Genomic DNA, 22,599 nt, shown 5'->3' with positions numbered 1-22,599 from the left:
GCAATGGTGAGGGATAAGAGAAGTATGTTCACGATGAAAATCTTTTTCAGAGCAGAGGAGCTGAGGGGTGACTAAGCAGGACGGCGGAGGCCAGTAACAGTAGAGCGAGAGAGATTCCTGGTTAGAGAAGGGTCTGCTGATGCGAGTGCTGCTGGCAGGTTCCTGATGGTACGGGGAAACTCTAGCCAAAAGCCTCTGCTCCGATCAGGTTTAGCAGGCTGCCTTCACGCACAAGGTCGGTGTGGGCACTGCTGCCATTTTCACTTCGTTCAAGAGGGAAAGTCTAAAGGTCTGTCCCAAAGAGAAGTGTCAGACTAGAGCGCAGTCTCTGGCGCTCCTGGACTGATAGGCTTTCTTGGAAGAGATCTGGGCTGCCTGAGTGCATTTTGCTGCAAAGCAGGGCTTGCTCCCGAGGAAGTTTGAGGTAGCAGGGATAGTTTAGAGAGGAAGGGAAAGCCACCCCCACCCCCCCACACACACAGTGCGGGGTTGTAGGGGCAGGAGGTAGCAGTGGAGGAGGCTTTCTGCCATTTCAAAAAAAAAAAAAAAACCTAAAATGAGTGCTGGCAAAAGTGGTGAGAAGGAAACACCATTTTACACCTTCCCCAGTCCTGCTGATTTCGGAAGCAGCGTGCGCTTCTGCAGGCTCTCGATATTTGGCACGTGGCTGCCAGCCAGTTGTTGAGAAGAGCATCCGCGTAAGCCCTGAGAACCAGTAACAGCCCATTACTGTGATTCCTTCTGGGAGAAGTTGTGAAACCTCTTCTTGCTCCCTTGTAACAAAATGCAAGTCATGTTTTACAGTATTTGCTGAGTCACAGAGATCAGGTCTGTAACCTGCCAAATTAGGTACTAATAAAAGCCTTAAGTCCCCTGTGGTTTAGGAGTGCTACAGCAGTTGGGCAAGGCTCCTCCTCTGCAGGAGAACATCTCCTGCATTCTGCAGGCAGACGGGGTGTTGCTGGTATTGTATCCCAGCAGCGGGGAGCGCGGGCTCTTCCCTCGAGCAGCGTTTGTGTGCAGGGACCAGGCTCGGGTGGTGCTCTAAAGGCAGTGGGTAAAATAAGCAAGGGGCCATCGTATAGATCTTCTGAACAGCTGGAGAGAAGTCGGTGGCAGTGGGACGGTGGTTTCAGCTGCAGAAGGGCTGCTTGGATAAAGCCACGCCAGGCCTGTGTGTCAGGGTAAAAACTCATTCAACTGCTGCCATTCTCCTCTCTTTTTTTCATTTTACGGGAATATGTTACTAAGAACTACTGTGAACCAAGGTACAGAGGTGGCATTTTCAAGCTGGTATTTGTCATTGACAGATAATATGTGTGAATTTCAGATTCAGACGTAATATCGGAGTCACAGCAACAGTTCGAGTGGCCTCCGCATCCCACAGCAAAAGCCAGCTGTCCTCGCTTAGGCTAACCTCTCGCAGATCAAGTCTTCTGTTTGCCACAGGTCAAGAGGGAGCTCACGATCTGATGCAGCAGCTGTAGGGCAACCTGATTTCCCGCTAATTCGCGTTCTCGGTTTTCTATTGTTACATTAAATGTAATAAGTACGTGTTGCTCGGCCATGATGTCGATGGATAGTTTCTGCTGGAAAGACGTGTAGAAACAGGCCTGAGCTGATGAGGGAGACAAACAACTACATGTAACTGAAGCTAGAGAAAAAATTCGCCATATAGCGCGAGGGAGCGCAAGCCCACAGTTGGCTTCTGGCGCCAGTTGTTGCACTTTTCCCTTGCCCCCGTCTCCCCTCCCTCTTCCCCGGGGCACAGCTCCCACACCTCTTCTCTCTCAGGCACCAGAGCTGTGCGAGGTGCTGCAGGGGGCTCGAACCCCCCTCCCCATCCTCACTCTGCCACGGATTCATTTTTGAATGAGGAGATGACCAGTGCTGCATGCTCTAGGGCTAATGATGCTACCCAGCTGCACCTGAATGTTCAACAGCTTAACTTCAGTTGGGTGAAAAGAAGAAAAAAAAAAAGGGGGGGGTGGGAGGGCAAAGTCAACAATTGCTGCATAATTGTTCTCCCCCTTCTTTCCCTGGGGCACGGCTGCACCGTCCTGCGGCTCCATCCAGTTACTGGAGCGAAACTCGTGTCCCACGGGATGTTCTTCAGGGATGGTGGATTCCTCTCACTGTTCAGTGTTGTCTTCCAGCAGTTCCTACACGTCTGAGGTTCTATTTCATCTCCAGAAATTGAAGGGCTTTCTAAAGCAAACGTTGTCAGATTGTGCCCGGTCTGGCTGATGAATCCAAATACACAATTGGAAATTACTTCGGTTTCTATTATCATAATTGGGCTCAGGTTAACTCTGATTCTAGGCACGGAGCATCTTACCTAATTGGAAATTCAGGTCAAATACTCAGAATTAAGCTAATAGAAACTTAGAGCAAATGAGGATTTCTCTGTTATTCTATGAGCCTCAGCACTACACCACCAACAAGAATCACTTTCATGAGGATTATAATTGAGTATATTATGATTTAAATCTTCTATGAATTTCTTAGCATTAGCAAAGGTAGCATTAGTGCTAAATAGGATTACTTTCTCTCCTTTTACAGATAAACAAACAAAGCATAAACCACATCCAAAACAGACAACTTTAACACCATTGTTAACTGTGATACGCCAGTTTATTTCTCTGTTAATAAATCTTCCTTCTTTACAGGAATATAAAACAAAACCTAGTTTTCAGGACCCTGTACCATAAGTATATTGAGAGGTGATAGCTGACCTCTCTTAGCTCCACACAGCGTAACGTCACCCCAAGAATCGTCCCATTCCATTGAGAATCTACAATCATCATTTTAATATAAATATTTGAAAAACAGCAGAACGAACGAGTCAGCTTTACAACAGAGAATACTTCGTTGTAAGCATGCCTTTCTCCTACACAGGAGGAAGATGTGCGCGGAAAACCGATTATACAGAGAAATGAAAACCTTAAACCTTGTGTGCCAGGAGATAGCTGAGGTGAGGGACTGAACTTGTTCCAATATACTGCTCTGCTGCAGCTCGGCCTCGCGCAACTAGTTCTCAAGGAACGCCCACGTGAAATCTTTACACTGCACACAGGAGAAAAGGGAACAGCCGGATGCTTTACAACTTCTGGATTGCTCAGCTATTTAGATGCAAACTTCTCCCACCAGGCCCTGACAAGGGAAGTGCTGCGTATTCCTGAAAAACACTTTCTTGCAGGACAACAGGTCTGCAAAACGGGAAAACCTTCTGCCGCACCGAATTTGCCTTCAGACGCAGGCCGTGCTCTTACTTGGACAGACAGCAGTTCTGTAGGCGAAGAGCTTTCTGGATGCCGGCAGCGAGGTCCTGGGGAGTGGGACTCTCTGCGGTGCAGCAAACCGGGATCCCTGCTGCCTCCATGGCTTCCGCCGTTGTTGGGCCGATAGCCGCAAACTGAAATGACATTATTTACACTTGTAACAGCACGAGGTGCGGCATCCGCTCCTAGGGGTTACTTGGGTACGTACCCTTCCGCCTTTGCTCACACCGTCCACCTACCCACTGGCACGGCTGAGCTTACGAAGCTGGACTAACCATTCCGGGCCGAAGATTTTCAGTATTAACAACCACCTATCCAATGAGCTACTCAGTAATTACTTAGGAAAGATTACTATTTCTCTCACCATTGTAAGCATTTAAAGTTCTTAGTCCCACAGAACAGGGAAAGTGGGATGAATTTTAACCTGCCTCCATCTGTAATTGCTGATCGAAGCAAGAGCTACTCACACCTTCACATCACTGAGAGAAAATAAAGCCTCTGCCCAGCAGAGACTGGGCCAGTTAATGGGGGAAAAAAAAATTCTAGGGGAAAACAATTCCTTTTTCTTTTTTTAAAGAGGCCGCCAGCTACATAATAGGACAGTGTGTCAATAAGAAAGCAGAACAAGGAGAGGGGACGAGGAATACACTGTGCGCAGCTTGACGGCTGCAAGTCATTCGTAACTCTTCTATGGCCAGACTGAACACATATAAATAAGAACAATTGTATTACAAGCTAATCGTGACCAATAACTGCCAGCACCAGCTTCAAAGAATTTCTTTGTATTTGAATTCAACAAATTACAAACTTCAGCATTTGTATTCACTGTCTATGTATTTGCTATAACCTGCTTTTTCAGAGAAATAAACACAAACCAAAGAGAAAATGAAGGTTTGTAATAGTGTAACAGCTTTCCTATCCCTCATTCACCCACCCCAAACTTACTCCCTATTGTATTTCACCATTTTTAAAGAGAAGATACCTTGATATGGTTGATAAAATCCCCCGAAAGCTTCTGAATGTGCTGAAGGCAAAATTTGACACCGGACGGACTGAAGAACACGACGCTTGCCGGAATTCCCTGCGTAAAAGTAAGCACGGGTTGGCACAGATTCCCCCGTTCCAGCAGTAGATCAGCGCACTTCCACAGAAACCCCTTCAACTGGCGCCATACGGACGTGAAGTGTTTTTATTGATGAGAAACAGCAGTTCAGCCAACAGAAAGGGCTTCCTGCGGCGCAGACAGCCCCGTTCTACCGCAGAATGCTGAAATTCAGGTCTGACTTGAACCAAATACTGCGTCACACAAACGCTCGGTGATAAATGTACTGAAAGCGTTCTGGGGCCATATTCATTCTCCTGTTTAGCGAGAAAACTCAGCAAGTTATTCCCCTAAATCCATTCCCATCTATTTCAGTTGTGCACATACTCTCCGTTTGCCAGCTCGTGTGGTTTCCCCAAAGTTCTGCCCGCCCTAAGATGCTCTGGACCCCCCGCAAGGGCTTCTGTAGCCAAATAAAACGGCAAAATTCCATCCGGAGTGAAGGTCCCAAGCTCCTGAGCTGCAGACCCAAAGCACACGCCTCCTTTATCATGATTTTCTGTGTGACCAGAAAGATACACTAGTTCTGCTCAAGCTCATCTGTTGTTATTTTACAGCGCTGACTCGGACGCCAGGCCGGGCTCCGGGAGGCCGCCATGACAGCTTAAGGGGGTGCTGATCCCTGTCTCAAAGTACCACACGCTTCTCGCGTCATGCCAGCTCTCCACGCGCTAAATACGTAACAATTACCATCAGTTAAGAACAACTAAAAAGCGCATGAGAAACGTATTTTAACAGCTTTACGCTGAAACGAACATCTAATTGCAGCAAGCGAGGAGTTCCGTAAAAAGTTCCGAAAGTTACAAAATGTGTATGTACTATTGACTTGCTTTTAGAACCGCTACAAACTACATTCTGTGGGGTTCAGAGCTGCACTATCCACCTGGGAACACCAGGACAGCACAGTGCATCACTCAGACTGCCCACGCCGTGACCTTTCAGGTCCTCTTGACAAAGACCTTGAAAATCAGTGTGTAATCTAACAAGAAGACGTTCACGCACAGATTTTAAAAAGAAGTACAACATGCTCAAGGAGCCCTATTTTCCCTAAGAAGGAAAGCCCGCATTTTGAATAAAATCCATCCTACATACGATGTAGGCTCCTACAAATTCAGAAAGGCAGTCTTGAAAAAAATAACAGCAATTATTAGTACCTTCAAATATTTACCTACACGCTGATCCTTGATTAATGACTTTTACTAGATGGTTTTAAAAAGGGAAAAACATTAATAACAATTCTAGCAACTGTATCTCAGCACACTTGCCAACAGCACGTCACTTGGAATTACGACACTTAAAATGAGATTACTACGCTCATAAATTGGATAATGAGAGCAGGAACGCTGAAACTGTGTAGGGCAGTAACTACTGCTGGATTCTGAGTTGTAATATATAGCAAAGATATCCAGTGACAGTTCCGTTACACTAATAAAAACCAATAATAAAGCTGTTCGATAAATATCCTCGCTAAACGTAATTTCTGACACGGTATTAATTAAAAAGCAGTCTTGTCCAGCTCAAAGGAATAAACTGAATATGCCATTATTTATGCAGTTATTGCCCAGTAATTCTCAAACATACCCATATTTTGAAAGTTAGACAAAATGTGAAAGGTTTTGTTTTCTTCTTCCAACAGAGACGCTGTGTCTTTTAGGCTCGTTTGCAATCACCCCAACAAATAACCGAGGGACTCACGCTCTCTGTCCCAAACTTTTGCTAAAGGAAAAAAAGGACATTCTGCGAGGTATTAGCGTAAACCTCCAAAATTCTCTAATTACATCGGCGCCCAATACCTGTTGTGAGAAATAACGGCTCAATGCCTCTTGCAGGTCACTGTGTTGGGTTGTTTGATAAACGGTAAGGCTTTCCAGAGGAATTCCTGGGATGAGAATATACAGTCAGAATTAACGAGGGTTTCATTAATTTCAATAAAACACCCTCAACATACTAACTGCACCACAGTGTACTATTTTAGGCTAAGAAGATCTAAAAGGTACAGAAAAGGTATTTTTAGAGTTTCAAGATATAGCATCTGGAATGAGAGGACCTGGAAGGATGCTGGCAAACTGGGCAGTGGCGACTAAGTCACTCCCAGCCCGCGGGGAGGGGGGCGCAGGCGAAGCCCAGGACAAATCCCCCTTCCCCGCGTCACCCAGAGCCGCGGGCAGCAGCCCAGCCTCGCCACCTTCACTCCCACCCTCTAACTTCTGGCCAACGTAACAGCACATTCCATTTTTTTTTTTTTAGTTATTCAAATCTGGTTCCCAAGTTTTACATCCAACTTTTCTCGTAACTAATTCAGATGAGGCTCCAAGGGAAGTTCAACCTTTTTCTCGAAGCGCTGTAGGAAGGACTTCTCTTTTCAGGGCTCCGCAAGGAAAAAGAAGAGCTGAGGAACTGGGTTTCTCTCCTGTAAACACACAAACGGGAACTTTAATTAACTTCTGTTTTTAATAAAGAGTAAACATGCCACATTTCCTACGTTTTAAAGGTATCAAATGTTGAACGCTGCAGCAAACGCCGTGTGCTTCATCACAGACACAGCCCGAAGATAACTGAGCACATCCGCAGTGCAGCTGCAGCCACAATCCAGAGGACAGAGGCTACTTGGCATGTAAATTAAAAAATATTCAAAAATATTCCGTAACTATAATATGAAAACATTGGCTCAAAAGATCTCACAAAAGATAAACTGCATTTCTATTCCCCTTGCCATCCTACGACGCAAGACAAGCACTGTGCAAGTCACCTCCTCCTCCTCAGAAACGCCACCTTCCTCAGGTTCTGTGTTCCAAAGCTTAGTCCCGTGCAACGCCTGACGGCTCGCTCTAGAGAAAAGAGATGCTTAGGCAAAGAAGAGGACAGAAATACTGCGCTGAAAAGTCTCAGTCTGTCTGAAACTCTTCTTACTTCCCCAAGGAAAAATGACTCTACTTCTGCTGCCAGGGTGGAAGCGGATATCCTCGCTTGCTCTTGTCCTTTGAAGTGGAAGTGACAATGGAAGTGGACTCCAACTTTAATTATTGTTACGTTGGCAAGGCGTGAGAGCCCCTCGGTGACTTTGGAAGGACCTTTCTGATACACGGCTGTTCATAACCCACCCCTTGTAGGGCATCAGACGCCTGGGAGGCAGTTCCCGTAGCTTGTATATCTTCCTAATACGTTATCAGAGGAGTAAATAAATTCTGCTTAAAAAACACCAGCAGGTAACAGTTTTGATGTCACCGTCCCTTGGGTTACGCCTCCTCCGTCCCCGCAGCCCCCCGTCCCCGCGCACCCTGTGCTCGCCCCCGCGCCGGGGGCAGCAGAGCGCACACACTGACAACAACCGTCAGATGGTGAGGGCAAAGGCCGGGCTCCAAAGAGGGAAACAGCACTGTCCACGTCAGATTCTCCGCAACTGGCTGGGGTTAGGGCTTAAACTACCTGTTTGGGCCAGTTTTTCACTTCTAGAATAATAATTCACTTCTAGAATAGAAGTGAATACTGACACTTTACAAAAGATAAAGAGCATTTTAATTGAGGAAGAATTTGATTTTTGGATAGAAATTTAATAGCAGGCTTTTTTTTTTTTTTTTTTTTTTGCACAGAGTTTGCCTTTTCTATAAATAACGGATACAGAGAAAAGGTCAAGACGAAATTCTACACAGCTGCACACAACTCCGCATCCATCTTTCAAAAGAAATAGGAATTCCTCAACGCATTACTTTATTACTAATTCAGATATGGTAATACACATTTTCAAGAAATGACTGCTAGAAAAATAATTGCCTTTTTTTTTTTTTTTTTTAAAGTGCTGGAGGCAGATTCTTGTTTGGAACCGTAAGCATCAGAGATGCCTCAGGGAAAAAAAAAAAAAAAAGAACAGTACAGTAAAAAATCAAATGGGAAGACCCTTGTAGGAGTCAACACAGAGACACCTGACTGTCCTAACTGCACGTCGACGTTTTATCAGAAGTCACAGATACGCGTGTAATAAATTACAGGGAGGAAGAATGAACTTGGGACAGAATGTAAAAGAGATCTTAAAATAGTAAGAGAAAACCTAAATATTTCAGCATTGACCCTCCGACAACTCACGTCACTTAGCTGAAATGCCCATGTGATACCTGTAAAGAAACACTCATCCTTTCTGACTTGTGTTTGCAAAGCACAGAAAAACTCCTTAGTAGGTCTGAACACAACACGTTGGCTCCAATGGCATCCTGCTTCCCTAACCAACACAAACGTTACACTGTAATAAAACTAAAAAAATCTTTGCCTTGAAAAGAGACCAAAGCTAGCAAGCTAGTTAAGGAGGGAATTCCTTTATTTTCCCAATCGCTTAGGCTGAAGTTGGCACCAAAGCACAAAAGGTGAGTAACAAAAGAAGTATCATTGCTTCAGATTTTCTTTTTATTCTGACAATAAATTCTAATGATATAAAAACTGAAAGCTATTCTTTTCAGTTACTTATCATTTTACGCATAAAGAAAACCAAATAAATACATAGTAGGGACCATGATGTAATTTAATCTGTGCTTCAGAGGTTGTTATAAACTACTTGATAAACCTGGAGCACATAAATATGCGGAATACAATAAATGATAGAGTTGTTAGGTTAGGGTTGGAAGGGACGTTAAACATCATCCAGTTCCAACCCCCCTGCCCTGGGCAGGGACACCTCCCACCAGACCAGGTCGCTCAGAGCCCCGTCCAGCCTGGCCTTAAAAACTTCCAGGGATGGGGCCTCCACCACCTCTCTGGGCAACCTGTTCCAGTGTCTCACCACCCTCGTGGTGAAGGACTTCTTCCTAACGTCCAGTCTGAATCGTCCCATCTCTAGTTTTGATCCATTCCCTCTGGTCCTACCATTCCCCGACATCCTAAGACGTCCCTCCCCAGCTTCACACAGCTCATGACCAGTATGATGGTGTGCATCAACAAGCAGCAGTCTCCAGCGATGGAAATCCCCTGCTCAATCATCAAAACCGACGGGAGTTCAAAGACAGTCATTTTTCGCAAGGACGCTGGAAGTGCTGCAGCACTGCGTTAATTTAAATGTCCCGCTGGTGTTCAGGTGTGAACCCGCCCTCGGGATGCTCGGATGCAGGAACTGTGTCACTCCCAGCATCACCAAGGAGGGACTGTTCCGCCCCCGCTACGACACACAGTGTTTTCTTTAGACCTGATCTTTCACATTTTTTTCACGTTCATACAACAGAGGACATGGGTATTTTTCTCATCTTCCTCCTCAAAAATCTTCCTTCTCCTCCTTCTGCAAACTGGCAAACATTGGTTCATTACCAGAAGTAGATTTCCTAGCGCTAAAATATCACCTAAACCCCGTCTTTGTTTTAACATATCCGTTGAAGAACAGACATGGGTTATTCTTCACTTATGGCATTTTTGTGTCGAAATTTTTATTTTTAATTTTCACAATTTATTTTTTAATCTTGTGCTGGCAACTATCATTTTTATCGTGAAATATTCCACATAGTTAAAATATTTTATTTGCCAATGAATTACAGAGCGCTCTGCCCATAACAAACAATACTTGCCAGCTCCAATCGCGTTTTGCTTTTACCTGTAAATCTCTGCTACTACGCAGACTTTGCTCATCAACACTCTCTTTCGCACCTAACGTTATGCCTAACAGCCAAAAATAACGTGTCAGGGTTCTGGACATCATTTCCACCACTGAAGCACCTCGCACCTTACTCAGCAGATTCATAAAGTGCGGTCCGCAGCAGGGCTTTTAAACCAGAAGACAGAATAATTCATCCAACAACCAGAATAACTGCCCTGATTGGCAGGTGTTTCTCTGGGTAAGCCAAAGGCAGACTGTTTACCTTGTACAGCTGAATAATGTGTTTTTTCAAAGCATTGGTCACTCTTGGTTCAGTTACTGGACACTGCACAAGCCTCTAAATGAAGGTTTGTTTCCCTTTTTAAATTTGGGGCAGAAAGCCCTTCAGCAAAGGCCATACCTTTGTATCAGACTGAAAGCCAGCCTCTAATTTCACTCTGCGGCCCGACTATACAGCTCCCTGCTTTCTTACGCGAGCGGGGACGCACCCCAGGACACATAAAAGTACAGAGAAGGACCTGACGGGTAACAGGCTGCTGCTGAGATACCCAAACCTTAGGTGTGATTTTCATCTGCTACAGAGATTATTTTAGCAAAGAGTTTCAGAGTGCTTAGGGACTAAAACAGGTAACTGTTCTTCCCAGCCAATGCTCAGGGGGACACTTTTGAGTCGTGGATCCCCTGGAACACCACGACGTGTGTCAGAAGCTCTGAGCTCAAACCCGTTCCTCTGGCAGCTCCTGCTTACGACGATTTTCACTCAACTTCTCTAACCCAGGCTGCACAAAAACACGGCTCCTTTTTTCGCAGCTTGTACTGACCCATCCACTCAATCAGCCCCTCAGCCTAAAAACTCTGCTACGGCACATGGAAAATGAGAAGGTGATTGGTGACAGTCAACATGGCTTCACTAAGGGCAAATCATATCTGAACAAATTCGGTGGCCTTCTGTGACGGCATTACAGCATCGGTGGATAAGGGAAGGGCAACTGCCAGCACCTATCTGGAATTCTGCAAAGCTGTTTGGCACTGTTGCACACGACATCGGAGACACGGATTTGACGGACGGAGCACTCGGTGGATAAGGAATTGGCTGGACGGCCACACTCAAAAGAATTGCGGTCAACAGCTCTGATCTTTCAGTAAAAAAGAAATACTTTTCTGTGAGGTCAGATAGTATTATTAATCAATTAGAGTCTAAGATTTCATGTAAACTAATATTTTGTATAGGTATTTCAAAGTATGTTTTATTGTCTTTTAGAGATATCACCCACATTCCCAGAAGGTGAATTGACGGGTTCTACATATAAGAGACATATGCAGTACGTGCTTCCCTGTGACAGTGTACACCTGATTTTATTTACTGGAAATTCTGATACAATAGAAGGTACATAAGCTTAATTTAAGTAGCAGGGTTTAGATACTTACTTGAGCAAATATATTCAGCTAATTTTTCAGCATTTCCAGACTTATCTCCTTGTGGAATAAGACCAATTTCTTCCACTATAACCAAAAGCAGCAAAGAAAAACATTGACATCAATAAGAACAATTCAGATTTACTACCACAGAAACAGGAATTGAAAAGGGAGACACAACTCGATCCACATGCACGAATACCTCTTTGAAAAGCAATAAATCGGAGCATTTGAAGTAGTAACATGCTATGAAAGATTCGATTTTCGTTCTAGAAAGAAATACTTGAAGAAAGTACAAAAGAAGAATTCTGGGGATAGCTAAGCTGCTTTGGAGAGTTTTTAAACTCTCGTACCTGAAGCGGTGAAACAGAAAGCACTGACTGTGCTGAATGGGCTGCAATTCCCAGCATGGTTTGGTCGCAACCAGCTTCCCAACCAGCGTATTGCTGCTCTTTGTAGCAAAGGCTGAAATCCTGTCGGAAAATCTGAGGGTATAACACTGGTCTTACTTAAGCAAGGAAGTAAGGGTAAGATGAATTCTTGAGAAGTTAACTAATTTGGGATTTGATTGATTCAAGATGCTGGTTAGGTGTCACCGGTTGGTGATCCAGTGTTGTTACCAGCCTGCCTGAAAAAATATGCTTTTTATAGAGGTAGCCAGTACTCACCCAAATTATTTTTGGACTAGAAGCAGAAAAACATCAAGACTCTTAAAATTCTCAAATGCTAGTCTTTTCCTATTATGTCCTGTGTGCTTCAGGGGAAGCTAAAGCTACAATGCAATTTTACAATGAGAAAGGCTTTCATAAACTAAAACCTAGGCTGCATTTTGGTTATGCACATAAAATAGGCGTTGCGTCAGATTAAACCCAGTGCCGAGACAAATAAAGCAGGTGACCCACGGACGACACGAGGATGTATGTACTGCTGGCTTCTCTTTGGCAAACGCCTCACAGGAACACTCAGGGAGTGAAGGGCCAGCGCATCATGCTTTGTACAATCTCAAGACAATTATGTTATAATCCCCTTCATCCAATTTCATTTCCAAAGTGAAAGAAAAAAAACACATGCAAATTAAGAACAAAGGGGTTTTTTTCTTTTTTGACCAAATTTTTACATTAGTTACCATCATATTACAATAAAAGTAATGAAAACCCAGAAGCTGGATCCTCAGATGAAGTAAGCATGTATAGTTCTAACGTGTATACAATTACCTGTTCTCAAAACTACCCATGTTTAAAACTGACCTGTATTTTTTTCTAAGCATCCTTGAATAGCAGCTAATATTCCAAAAATTGTACTCACAAGACAGATTTACCTAAGGTTTCTTTTTTTAAACCCCAGCTTACCTAGAGAAGCCGTAGCTTTTCCTACCACGTATGCTGGTTTGGTATTCCATCTTTGTTTAAGAGATTTTAACCAGGCTGAAAAACATTAAATTAAATTTAAGCACGTGGCACCAAAACATGAATGCTAAATGAGTATTTGGACTTCTGTTTAATCTACAAATACAGCAAAATAATAATAACTAATACTCCACTACATCTTTCAGCAAATCTGGATGTACAAAATGAATTTTTAATGCATTTTTTTCACTGTGCAAATAGCAGTTTACGACATGTTTTTAGAAGCCTAATTTGAGTAAACAGTTCTTAGCCGCTTTTGTTAAGTAGCGTTTTTAATGCACGCTTGCCCCGCGCCAGATCATACCCCACTTGCAATGTTCATTTATATTTTGCCATTAAGAATTTAAAAAAGCATCAAAGCTCATAGGAAAAACCAGCACCCAGTACAAAAGGAGATTTAGACATACAAAACGGTGGTTTAAAAGTGAAGACAGGCAAAAACCAAGTAAAATCTTCTATGACAACAAATAAAAGGGTAAAAATCTACATTCATGCACTACAGTACTCTATAACGCAACTCCTCCTTATACAAGAAAAATACAGAAGCTGATTATACTTTAAACAAACACAAAAAATAATTCATCAGCTCAGAAATAAAATGTACCAGAGACCAAAATAAAATTACTAGGAAATTATTTTCCTCCTTCAGGTAGTAAGTATGTTACAGATTACATTTCTTGGATCCAGCTACTTAATCCCTATGCCTGAAATCCTAATGAGTCAAAACCAGATACGCTACGTTTTTCACTATCTTGTCTAAAAAAAGTACAGCATAGGACATCGAGTTCCTTTCTAGTATTCTTGGGGGGAAAAAGATTAGAAACTACAACAGTAAAATAAAAAAAAAATATCACGAGGAAACTATTCTGAAGAAGGAAAAAGAAAAGGATTTATTACCTTTGAAAGGAATGCAAACAGGAACCAAAGATTCATTTTATTGATTAAAATATGTATTTCAGCAGCTCCCAAAATTCCTAATCAAGACTAGGGATGAACTCTAGAGAAGAAATTACATTTGACCAAAAATCCTAAAATATAGCCCTCTGCCGCTGCAAATGCTAAAAGAAGCTGACGGTGTATTTAATGCTTACGCAGGAGTGTCAGCTTACTCGCTGTACACTCATTAGTACGACTGCAGCCTAAATACGGAGCAGATAAAGTAATGATACAATTTAGGTGCACGTAGAAACTCAAAGAATTTAGAAGAGTTTACAAGGATGTGACAGATCATTGGTATGGTAATTTCTATTTAGCACTCTGCAGGATTCTTACTCACAACTCGTCTGTCGGCTTTTACGTATCACCATTTATTTCTTCACTGCTATTTAGCTTATGCTTAATTCCGTTGTTAAATTTTACATTCAAAGCAGAGAAATCTGTTTTTCTGTAAGGTTCCATATGAGTCTACACAGAAGTAGCAGTGGCCACTTTCTACAAAATGCTCCTTCCTCTACCGGTTAGTCAGAAAAAAAAGTGATTAGTCAGCAAAGCTACGCACCGCAGCAAAATACTCCTCATGCACGAGCTTCTGTTTACAACTCTTTTTAGCAAAGATAACCACAACTGAAAAAAGCTCACACTAATTAGTCATTTGCACCAAAAGCTTTTTCCTTTCATTTCTAAAAACAGCCTAAATGTGGAAAACCCAACCCTCAATCCCTTATTTTAGCATGCGGCCTTTATGATGCCAAAAGAATTAGGAGACAAAGCTTTTCTAAAAAAGGCACACTTCAAACACATACTAGTGGGTGAAATAAAATTATAAACTTCACAAAATACTGAAACAGAAAGACCAAGGAACACAAATACGCACTTACCTTCATTTTTGCTGTTCTCTTTTAAACATATCTTGATAGCTTCTAACGCTCTTGGACTGGTGAAAACTAGGCCTCCATAACATTCTGGATGAGACAGCTACTTAAAAACAGTAAATTTAAGAAAAAAATTTAAAAATTAGTAAATAAATGAAAAAATTCAGTTGATCAATACTTCATAATCTTGTGAAGAACAAACCAGCTCCAATAAATGTCTGAAACTCAAAAGGGCAAATAGATCATTACTATCATAGACTGGTTTGGGTCCATCTAGTCCAACCCCCCTGCCATGAGCAGGGACATCTTCAACCAGATCACGTTGGTCAGTGCCCCATCCACCCTGGCCTTGAATGTTGCCAGGGATGGGGCATCTCCCACCTCTCTGGGCAACCTGGGCCAGTGTTTCACCAACCTCAGCGTAAAAAATTTCTTCCTTACATCTGGTCTGAATCTACCCTCTTTTAGTTTAACGCCATTACCCCTCGTCCTGTTGCAACAGGCCTTGACAAAAAGTCTGTCCCTCGGGCGTGTTGGTCGCACCACTCAGCTACCACGCCACTACCGGTACCCAGAGCATTTATAAGAGAAATGTATAACAAATACCAAATTCAGAACAAAACTTGCACAGATTATATTAATTCTGTGAATCTGTAAGAACAGACAAGGATTCCTGTCACTGAAACGAGCTGGAAGGATGGGAGAATGACGTATGAGGTACCTTCAAATTCGTACAAGAGAAATGAACTGTCATTCCAAGCAGTAACACGCAGGGTACTACCCAGACAGCTGCTTGCCCCCTGCCACCTCAAGGAACAGTTAAAGTTACTAATGGGCTCTCAAAGATCAGTACGAAAAAAGGAAAAGTGTTTTTGCATCACTTGTAAATGCAGGGCACGATACACTCAAACACCTAACAAATTCAGAGACTGTCAATAAAGGGAACCTCCCTCAGAAAACCTTTTCAACATTTTAAAATGAAATATATGCATTGAAGAAAGAGTAGAAAGAGACCATTGATTATGCAATTTTATTCCACGTAACTAGGAGATGCAGTATGCGATTTCAGTGCAACATAAGGGTGAACCTCAGGTAACCTTCAGTTGTCACTACAGCCTTCTCATTTTTTGTTGTGAGAAAACCCCACAACACCCGTGGCTATAGTCCACCCATCTAACTGTGAATTCTATCTGACCAACTTAATTCTTTAAGAAGTATGGGCAACACACTTGACATTGTATACAATACTGTATTGTGTTGGATAGAATATGGTATTGTATGCAACTGTGTTTGTGGAAACACAAAACAAGGTACCGCAAAGGGCAGCAGTATTATAAAGTCAAGATAGGACACGGCACCTTGGCAACCAGGACCTAAATTCTGTTGAAATATAAGACAACTGAAATAATTTAAAACTTACCTTTTCAAATAAGCTTTCAAGAGATATGAATTCAAACGACAAAACTGGAATCAAAGTTGCTTCAAATCCATATAATCCTAATTCCTATAAAAAAAAAAGTTTACAGCTCTTGAAATAGATTTCAAACGGTAGGTTTTTTGCTTTTTCAAATAATTGAGTAAGTCAGCACAAATAGTTATTTTTACTAAACTAAAATACAAAGGCATCTTATTTGTTTTTCCTAGTGAACCTAGTTTGGTTTTGTTAGTTATTTAGTATTACAACGTAATACTAAACAAAGAGCTATTGAACCGCGACCTCCTACGCAGGTACTGCATAGCTACAGTATATACCAGCATATAACTCTGAAGTCGCTCAGTGACAAACAACCGCCTAGTCCTGCAAATATTCTTGTATATCTCTGTAATTCTTTAAATTCAATAGAACTGCTCTTATCAGTAAAACCTACTCACATGACTAAAGACAACAGCAGAAAGGTCCACAGCAAAAGGTAACCTCTTCCACCTTACATTTCCAGTAAAACCAGTAACATTTTTTGTAATCTTAATTCTACACACATGAATGTAATCCGCACTTTGCTGAGAGCTTTAACAGTGAGTTCAGCACAAATACCCCATAACAAATAATTTTCCCAGTAACAGCAAATTTTCTAGCACACTTTTTTCTTAGCATAATTTCAGACATGCACTCCTAATTTTGATTATTTTTCTTAGAAAATATCATAATTCCAGACACGCGCTCCTAATTTTGATTTAGCACATTTTTCACTTGAAACAGTTAAATTCATCTATATTGCTGAACGCATGATACTATTATTCAATAGTGAAGAGACACAATTGTTTACTTTTTTTAAAGTTTACTCACTTTAATATACGGATCTGGTCCTGAATCTTTGTCTTTCGGATCCTTCAGCAACAGGACCTTCATTGTTTACCAAATAACTGCAAAAGAGCTCTGAAACACAAGAATGGAATTTATCTAAATTAGATCTAGAGGACTTTCTACTGAACAGTGACTTTAATAGCTCAGCTTCAAAGAACCTGGGCTGCTAACAGTTGCACTGCTCTCTATGCAATGAGTAAGCAGTTAACGTACCTTCTCTGGGCATGAATATCCACCCTGATAAGACCAACAAATAACATGCTGCCTTTAGATAATACTGCTTAAGGGAGAAACTGTAACGAAAGTCATCAGGGAGAACGCATTTTCAAGGAGAATATTTTGTAAAAGAAGTAACAACCCCTACAACGCAGTCACGTTTGGCAATGTAATAAGCTTCTATCTATAAAAACTTATTCTATTTTATTCATTTCCATGCTAGTTTCCACCCTCTGCTCATCATAATGAATATACAAGGGCTTATGTACCAAGAGATTTAATTTGATGCCTCTGGGGTCTCACCCTTTTCATGGGGGAAAACACGTGTGGGGCATGTTTCCAACTTTTTTTAAAAATTGCAAACATATTTGAGTATATATACACACATATTTATACATCTGAATATAATATATAATATTCATATTCCTTCTTTGATATATCAATAGTAGACAAGGCAAGACTAAAAAAAATATATTCTGCCATTAAAATGGAAGATGATAGCTCTTGGTTCCTTAAAAGCTGACTTTGGTGCCGAATTCAAAGCCTGTTACAACACATAAGCAAATGCAGTAAGCATCAAAGTAAACAAATGCAATAATACAAACAAACAGAAATCCATTCTCTAACCTTAATTACCTATGTGTTACTTTCCTGAGAGATTATATACTAGCAAATTCTCTTTAAAATGAATAATTACGGACTGTTGGACTCACAAATACTTTGGAGTATCGAATTGCTAATAGCCTGGAGGAGGCTGGGCTAAGTGACTTTTCTCAGTCACTTTACCACTGTAACAGTTTTCACTTTAAAAATCCAATATTCTTGTAAAAAAAAAATACTTCGAGCACAGTTCTGTGTAGTATAGATTATTGTTCCGATACTGATGTTACTAACAATCTTTACTATAACTGCACCTTCAGTGCTTATGCTCTCCGTATGACACATTTCCACTAGTACCCTTGAAGTCTAACAGCACCAAGAAAAATTATGTTAACTCTAACCTACCACACCTTCCTATTTCTGAAACGTATAATGCTTAATAACATTATGAAATCATCAAAATGTAAATGGAAGCGAAAAAAAATAAAAATCCTTCCAAACCATGTAATACAAGATAATAATATTTTTTGGATAGAGCAATTTCCAAAAGTATTGTAATAAACCCCCAGATGACATGAGAGAGTTAATTCAGGTACACCTGGGGAAAGCAGATTTCTAATTAATTACTTTAGGTAGTTAGAAATGAATTAACTTCCCATCTTGTACCTTCTAACTGCATCAAGTAATGAATAACAACAAGAAATGGGTAAACATCCATGCTTAACAAGGTGACTTACGATAATCAAATTAATTATTTTGTTTAGATCCTGCACGTAAAATATATACTGAAACCAAAGAATAATTACAAAGTCATAAAATATCATGAACTACCGCAAGATGCAATTACCTAGCTGTCTCCTCTACAAAGAACTCATACAAGCTGTACTTTGGACTCAGCCATCTGGCTCCTTGTATAAAGAGGAAGACTGCACAGCCCTGGCACCCCTAGCAGCCACCGGCTTAGCTTCAATTCTGCCAGAAGGCAGCTCATTTATTGCCTCCAAAAAGGGGCTGCAAGTGTCCAACATAAGACCAGTTTGACCTAGGGAATCCCTAAGTTTGTGCATTCATGAATAACATGTATTTTGATCTCAACTACCCTCTGAGAGCCTTTGGGTTTACTGCTGAAAAATTTAGTCTCTTTTTCCGCAGCCATAAACCCCTCAGTCCGTTGTGTTCTTTCTGCCTGTGTAGTTCAGAGAGGATCACGCAGATGGTGAGAGGTGAGAGCAAATGAAAACTGGTGGAATATACCCATTTCCAAATGCCAGGTCCTCATACCCAACACCATGGGTGCAACCCAACCAAACTCACTTTCTCAGCGTGTCCCACCACCACATCACAGTGAATCAGGGGCAAAATGCCACCTTAGCAGCCAGGCAGGAGAGAATCATAGAATCTTCATGGTTGGAAAGCACCTTTGAGATCATCGAGTCCCACCATACACACATACAAAAAAAACCCCCTACAATCTCTGCCACTAGAGCATGCCCTGAAGTGCCACATCTAGACGTTTCTTAAATACCTCTAGGGACGGTGACTCCACCACCTCCCTGGGCAGGCTGTTCCCGTGCCTGACCACTCTTTCTGTAAAGTCATTCTTCCTAATATCTAATCTAAACCTCCCCTGCCGCAACTTCAGACCTTTTCCTCTGGTCCTGTCGTTATTCACCTGGGAGAAAAGGCCAACACCCACCTTTCAGGCAGTTGTAGAGGTCAGACAAGATCCCAAAGAGGGACAAACACACATAAGCACATTTTCAAAACAAAAATATGCCAATATTCAATGGATGAAGCAGTTAAAACTCCATGATGGATTATTTTTTGTGGGGAAATAACATACAGAGACGTTTTTGTGACTTGCTGCAACATTGTGGGGGTCCCACTGTACCGGGAATGGTAAGAGAAATACAGTATTTTTACTGATTTACTTGTGTCCTTGAGATGTTATCAAGAAGTGCTCTACAAATGACTGAAATACAATTTTTGAAACAGCTAGCTTTCTGCTAAATACACTTAGAGTCAAGAACCCTGACAAATATTCCTACTGAATCCAAAAGCATTAAGAGAAAGCACATAAATAAGACATGCAGCATCTCTGGTAATTTTTGATGTATTCTGAGGGAAGTACTTATAATACAAAGATACATTTTAGATATCTTATATATATTTTATCCATAAATTATATATTATGCATTTAATTGAGAGGTACGCACAACTTCTAAACGAACATAAAAAATTTCTATTTAGAACAATGACTGGACTTAGCAGAGTCCAGCACTGCTCAATCTAGATCTGGAAAAGATAACGTGTATGAATAACCTCAATAAGTTTTCCACTTCCAAGTCTTTCTTTACACGATGATGCTGGCCACCCACTTTTAGTTCGCTAAACAAGCACTTTGTTTGCCTGAGCACCAATTAACAACTCTGCAAAGATTGTTCTTCAAATGCTTAAAAAAATACCATTTAAAACCCATTAGGCTTGCAAACAGCTAGCAAGAGGACAACAGATTTTTTGTCTTGAGCCCACAGACACAAAGATGAAGAATAACTTGTATTAATCAGTCTGAGGCTTGGGAACCATCCAATTAGCTCTGATAATAAACTACAAGAGCGACTGGAGTGTCTGAGGCATTACATCATGACTGAAAGCTAAATCCAGTTTGGTGCTATTTCTCTGAGTCTATATTACTTCATTTTAAGTCCACCTTACTTAATTTAAAAGAAGGGTAATTTTAGGTCACATTGCATATTCAGAATATTATGCTTACAGACATAATTGAAATGCTTCCCATTCATAGTATCACACAGTAAAATTCAACATCCCTGTGCCCTCAATTAAAATATAAAGCTGATTACAATGCGTGTTCCTGATATTAGTACAGTAAAAATGAGCAACGCTCTCTCATATTAAAAAAAAAAAACAAAACCAAAAACAACCTTTGCAGATTTTTCATATAAAACATTGTACAGAAAGAACATCTCTGTGGGTCACTCCATTTTCATTTCAAAAGCTGACCCCAAACTAATTGCGAACTATCTTTAATACACAGGACAGCTTGTAAAAAGAAATAAATGGGTCCTTTTGTTTCTTGCTGCTAAGTGACACCGAGAGCTGCAAGCTATATTAAACTTTTCTAATACTATTCTGACTATAAGCAACTGTGGGGGTCACACAGTAAGGTTTGATTGCCAAGTGCAAAGGGAATTGTCTGTTCCATCATAAAAGGAGATGGATTATAAGACACCATTGAGATATAATTTTTAAAATCCCCTGGGCTAGGATTTTTGATGCTATGCATATCTTACAATATTCTTTTACTATGATGAGATGGGTTTAATAACCAGAGAAGAAAAAAAGCCTACCTGTAAGGCTGCCATCAAGTATGGTTCAGAAATCTACCAAATTCACAGATAATGCAATACATATACCATCAATCAAGTAACAACAAAAGATTTGAGAATAATTCCTGCTATTTTGGTATCTATGTCACAAAACTCAACAACAAAACTGTTTTTTTGACATGGCAATCCAGAGGAGCAGCAAAGGACAGACCTTTCTACTACATCCCGGATTTTCACCAAAAGCAATGTTAGTAATTAGTGTCATTTTTGACTGATACAGCTTCAAAAATAAAATGGAAAATTATATATAGATGCTGATTGCATCCCCACTGAGGCAGTTTAACTGCAGCAGTAAAGGGCTTTGCCAGTCCATCTTTCTCCACGCTATATTCTTTCCCTGTGTACCATTATTCGTATTTTGGCAGTGACCTTAGTGCTTCCAGACACAGCTCTCAAAAAATAATAAAAAAAATAGATGCAGACATGTTTGATACTTTAAAGAGACATGCAAATTCTAACCTATTTGGATCGTATTTATAAAGCCAAAATTATACCCCAGGCCCTGCGCCTTGCCTTTCTTCTCGCTAGAAACAGTGAGCACCCAATCCTCTTCTTCAAATGCCCTCATTAACACCTACCTTTCTTCATTAACTAGACATGAAGACTTAAATGGAACATGGTCCCCATGAATGAGCTCAAATATTAATGGCCACTTCTATACTTTCAGTACTTAGGATGTTTCCAAAACATTTTCCTGATGGATACTTTTTTAAAAAAACACACTTATGTTGTGGTTACTGTATTCTACCTCACTGCCTTTTCTGTTTGTTTGTCTGGAATTATCTATAACTAGCCTGGGAATTATTTTTTTAAGTAAGCAGTAAGCACTTCATTCCTTTTTTAATTTGGCTTTCGCTAATTTGACTAATGCCACAGATGCTCAGGACAGACTTAGAGGCCCCAGTACTGTATTTCAGCCTCTGTTAGGCTTTCTTTTCTTTACAGCCATGTAACTGAAAGGTTCAACAGCAACAGGCCAAGAAGAGAGGTGATGAGGGCAGAGGAAACGTGAGGAAACTCGTGGCATGGGACAGTTATTTTGCTTGCCTTTAAACAGACGATGCTTCAGCAGGGCAGGGAGCTGCAGCCATTAACACCGTTTTCCAGTGAGTTTTGAGTCCCGGCAGACTCCGGATGACTTTCCTAGAACAAGGTATTTCTTTTAAAGCCGGTGACATCAGCTGAGGGAACCCCGGGGTTTTAGGAGCCGGGAGAGGGGCGGCCCGGGACGTATCCCCCCCGCTCCCCACACGTCCCGGCGGGCCCGGGAGCCCTCCCCAGAACCTTCGCCCCTTAACACAGCCTTCCCCCGGGATTCACCCCGGGGAACCACAGCCACGACATACCCCAGCTCCCGCCTGGAAGCCTCTGCCGCGCTACGGCCACCACACACCCGGAGGCGGCGCTCCCCCGGGCCCTGCCGAGGATCGCGACCCCACCAGGCCGGGCCCACGGCGCTCCCCCGGGCCCTGCCGAGGATCTCGGACCC

At 41.6% G+C, this 22,599-nt stretch overlaps 1 protein-coding gene across 1 annotated transcript; it reads right to left on the bottom strand.

Moving 5' to 3' along the window:
* Positions 1 to 2,612: 2,612 nt before the first annotated feature.
* UROS (uroporphyrinogen III synthase) lies at positions 2,613 to 22,595 on the bottom strand. The gene is made up of 11 exons (XM_063337925.1): positions 22,457 to 22,595; positions 22,158 to 22,253; positions 16,870 to 16,959; positions 16,006 to 16,089; positions 14,592 to 14,688; positions 12,718 to 12,792; positions 11,381 to 11,455; positions 6,710 to 6,793; positions 6,177 to 6,262; positions 4,264 to 4,362; positions 2,613 to 3,415 (listed from the first exon to the last, which is right to left on the bottom strand). The coding sequence occupies exons 3-11, from the start codon at positions 16,930 to 16,932 to the stop codon at positions 3,269 to 3,271; spliced, it is 810 nt and encodes a 269-aa protein (XP_063193995.1). The 5' UTR covers positions 16,933 to 16,959; positions 22,158 to 22,253; positions 22,457 to 22,595; the 3' UTR covers positions 2,613 to 3,268.
* Positions 22,596 to 22,599: the final 4 nt, after the last annotated feature.

This window comes from Chroicocephalus ridibundus, chromosome 6 (assembly GCF_963924245.1).
Source record: "Chroicocephalus ridibundus chromosome 6, bChrRid1.1, whole genome shotgun sequence".
Lineage (NCBI taxonomy): Eukaryota > Metazoa > Chordata > Aves > Charadriiformes > Laridae > Chroicocephalus > Chroicocephalus ridibundus.
The sequence above is the reverse complement of the archived record's forward strand: the minus strand, read 5'-3'. Positions and strand labels throughout refer to the sequence as shown.

Excerpts from the sequence above, each read along its gene's own strand:
- UROS (XM_063337925.1), bottom strand. The coding sequence starts at position 16,932 with ATGAAGGTCCTGTTGCTGAAGGATCCGAAAGACAAAGATTCAGGACCA. Across the intron at positions 16,090-16,869 it reads GACCAGATCCGTATATTAAA|GAATTAGGATTATATGGATT; the intron begins GTGAGTAAACTT and ends TTTTTTTTATAG. Across the intron at positions 11,456-12,717 it reads AAAAGCTACGGCTTCTCTAG|TGGAAGAAATTGGTCTTATT; the intron begins GTAAGCTGGGGT and ends TTTTGGTTATAG.